The sequence below is a fragment of the Trichechus manatus genome, unplaced genomic scaffold (genome assembly GCF_000243295.1).
Source record: "Trichechus manatus latirostris isolate Lorelei unplaced genomic scaffold, TriManLat1.0 scaffold00087, whole genome shotgun sequence".
Taxonomy (NCBI): Eukaryota; Metazoa; Chordata; class Mammalia; order Sirenia; family Trichechidae; genus Trichechus; species Trichechus manatus.
In genome coordinates, this window is record NW_004444023.1 from 1,529,927 (window position 1) to 1,533,253 (window position 3,327).

General features: G+C 48.4%; 1 protein-coding gene across 1 annotated transcript in view; it reads right to left on the bottom strand.

Moving 5' to 3' along the window:
* Positions 1–2,819: 2,819 nt before the first annotated feature.
* Positions 2,820–3,327, bottom strand: part of DACT3 (dishevelled binding antagonist of beta catenin 3) — a 9,277-nt gene continuing 8,769 nt past the window's right edge. Inside the window, exon 5 of the mRNA XM_004381796.1 lies at positions 2,820–3,325. Within this exon, the coding sequence (XP_004381853.1) occupies positions 2,820–3,325 (506 nt within the window). The remainder of the gene's footprint in view (positions 3,326–3,327) is intronic.

Sequence of the window (3,327 nt, forward strand, 5' to 3'; positions counted from 1 at the left end):
CGACTCTGACTCATAGTGACCCCATAGGACAGAGCAGAACTACCCCATAGGGTTTCCAAGGAGTGGCTGGTGGATTCGAATTGCCGACTTGCTCCACCAGGGCTCCAATTCTGGTGAAGGGAAAGGCAATACACAATATGGCGGAAGTTAACACAGTGACCAAGGTAAACGAAGACACTGAGAGGTAAACAAGAATTAAAGGATTAAAGGACAACTATGGTAAATGCTGTAACATACAATCTTGCAGCAGTAATAACAAGCAAAAAATATGAGTGGTTACATAGATAGATATGCATGCTATTATAGGTGTGGGAGAGCATATGGGAGTACATGGGTGTGCATATATAAGTATAGTTGTGGGCATTTGTATACACATATTTGTATAAGCTGCATATGTATTCATATATGTAATAGAGCACATAAGGGGCACAGTTATGGAAACTTCCTAGACATATACAAACACCTTGTGGTACTGAGTTAGTGGGTTTGAAGGCTCAGGACCATAGTCTCTGGGACCGTCTAGGTCAAATGGCATAACATAGTTTATGAAGATAATGTTCTACAGCCTAGTTTGGTGAGTAGAATTTGGTGTCTTAAAAGCTTGCAAGCAGCCATCTAAGATACAACTATTGGTCTTCTCCTGTCTGGGCAAAGGAGAGTGAAGGAAACCAAAGACTCAAGGAAACAATTAGTCCACAGGACTGACGGTCCACATGAACCACAGCCTCCTCTAGCCTGAGACCAGAAGAACTAGATGGTGCCAGCTACCACTACCGATCACTCTGACAAGGGGACACAACAGAAAGTCCTGGTTAGAATGGGACAAAAATGTAAAACAGAACTCAAATTCGTAAGAAAAGATCAGGCTTACTGGACTGATGGACCCTGGAGGAACCTCCGAGACTATCACCCTAAAACATCCTTTTAACATGGAACTGAAGCTACTCCCAGCGATCACCTTTCAACCAAGTAATAGACTGGCCTATAAAATTAAACAATAACACCCGTGAGGAATGTGCTCCTTACTACAATCAATTATATGAGGCCAAACGGGCAACATTCGCCCAAAAGCAAAAATGAGAAGGCAGTGAGGGGCAGGGAAACTGGAGGGATGGAAATGGGAAGAGTGCTGACACCTTGCCAGGGGGGTGGGGGGGGGGGGTGGGGGCAGCAGTGGGGAATAGCAACCAACGTCATGGAACAATTTGTGTATGAATTATTGAATGGCAAACTAACTTGCTGTGTAAACTTTCACCTAAAACACAGTAAAATGTTTTTAAAAAAAGAGCTAAGTAGTGCTATAACCATCAAAGAAATTCAATCCTTAATTAAACTTTCCCAGAAATAAACCTCCAGGCAGAGATTTCACCCCCAAAACAGGAACGATAAACAACACATATAGTCCAATTTATGCAAATACATGGAGCCCTGGTGGCGCAGTGGTTAAGAGCTTGGCTGCTAATCCAAAGGCTGTCAGTTCGAATCTACCAGCTGCTCTTTGGAAACTCTATGGGGGCAGATCTGCTCTGTCCTCTAGCGTCACTATGAGTCAGAATCAACTCTACAGCAACAGGTTTTTTGGTGTTTATGTATGTATCTAGACATATATATAACTATAGACGTACAGTTATATTACATATATAGTTATATGTATTTATAGTTATTTAGATTCATAGATGTATGCAAACAAAGAAAAAATGCAAGGGTGCACTTGCATCAAATTTGTTATGACTTCTTGGAAAGGCACTGCGGTTAAGTAAGGGGATTTGCAGGTTGCCCCTTTACCTCCATTGAAACCATATTTACGACGAAAATTTAACTCAATGAAAGGCAGATTCACTGAAGTAGAATAGTGTACGGTAGGAAGACGCTGTTGAGATCTACCCCAGGATCTGTCATCTGGTTCTGGGCACTACCATGTCTAAACCACACAGTAGTTACTCTGTGTTAAGCGTTAGTTAATCAATGTTAGTCCAAAGGAAAGGCATGTCTCCCATTCTGGCAGAGAACAAGAGTCCACCACACGTTACACTGTGCATTTATTTACAAAGAGGCTAGAGAAACACACAGAATCTGGCCCCCCTGTGCACCGGGGAGTCACCATCGTCATAATAAATACAGTAATTTTTAAAAAGAAAAATACTGGATTGGAACAGCTGAGGGTCATCCTGAGCTCCCCCGACTCCCTGTCGTGAGGTGCGGGAGGAACAAGATAGATACCACCCTACTTCCTCTTTTCCACCTCCCAATCCCCATAATTGTCCAGGGATAGAGGTGAAAGAGTCTTTCCAGGTGTTGCCAACTCCTACTTGACCCTCAAAACCCCAAAGTCAGCGCTCCTTCCCTTCCCAGGGCACTCTGCAGGCACCACCTGGGACAGACATAGTCTCTGACCAGGGTGCCAAGGGACACGGAGGGGGGCACTTTGTGAATGAGAGGGAGACATAGAAAGGAGGCTTAGAAAGAAGAATGAAGGGATTCAACAAGAGAAATGAAGACAAAGAAACAGACTAAGTGTCTAAACTAAAATAGGGAAATTCAAACTGAATTATCCCTTCCTCATACACGGGCACCCATTGTACAGCTGAGGAAAGTGAGGCCCAGACAAGGGGAACTTTCTTGCCTAAGGGCTCCAGAGCCAGAAGTTGAACTGGGTCAAACAAGGCCCCTCCCCCATTCCTCCCTGTGGTGGCGGGGGAGGGAGGGTCTTTGGAAGCAAAGAAAACTGTGGTCTTTGGAAGGGAGGTGTGGAAGGGTTAGTGAGTGGGAGTATGGAGGCGCAGAGGCCATAAATGGAGAGCCGAATCGAACCCCTAAACTCACACTGTAGTCATGACCTTGAGAGAACCTGAACGGAAACGCAGGATCTTTTTCTTGAGCGCGTGGGAGGCCTTGATCTTTACAAAGACCTTGGCGGGGCCTGCAGGCGCCCCTCCACCTGCACCACCCCCTGGCCCGGAGGCTGCGGTGGCCGCCACCAGCTGCTGCGGCCACACGAGGCCCCCGCTGCCGTCTGAGTCGCTGGATGCGGAGCTAAAGGCAGGTGACTCCCCCTCGCTGGCGCTGGATTCGCTCTCCCCGTAGCCGCCGCCGCCCGAGGGACCCCGGCGTCCAAGGGGCCCCAGGCGTCCAGCCGAGCACTCCGAATCGCTGCCCGCACAGCCATAGAGCAGACGGCGCTGAGGAGCTGACGGGGATGGGCCGGGACCTGGGCCGCGGGCAGCGGGGGCTCGGAGACGGCCGCGGCGCCCATCGGCAGCGTCGATCTCAGCGGTGGAGCGCCAACGGCGGCAGGCCCCAGCGGCCTGGGCTGCGAGCGTGGGCGCT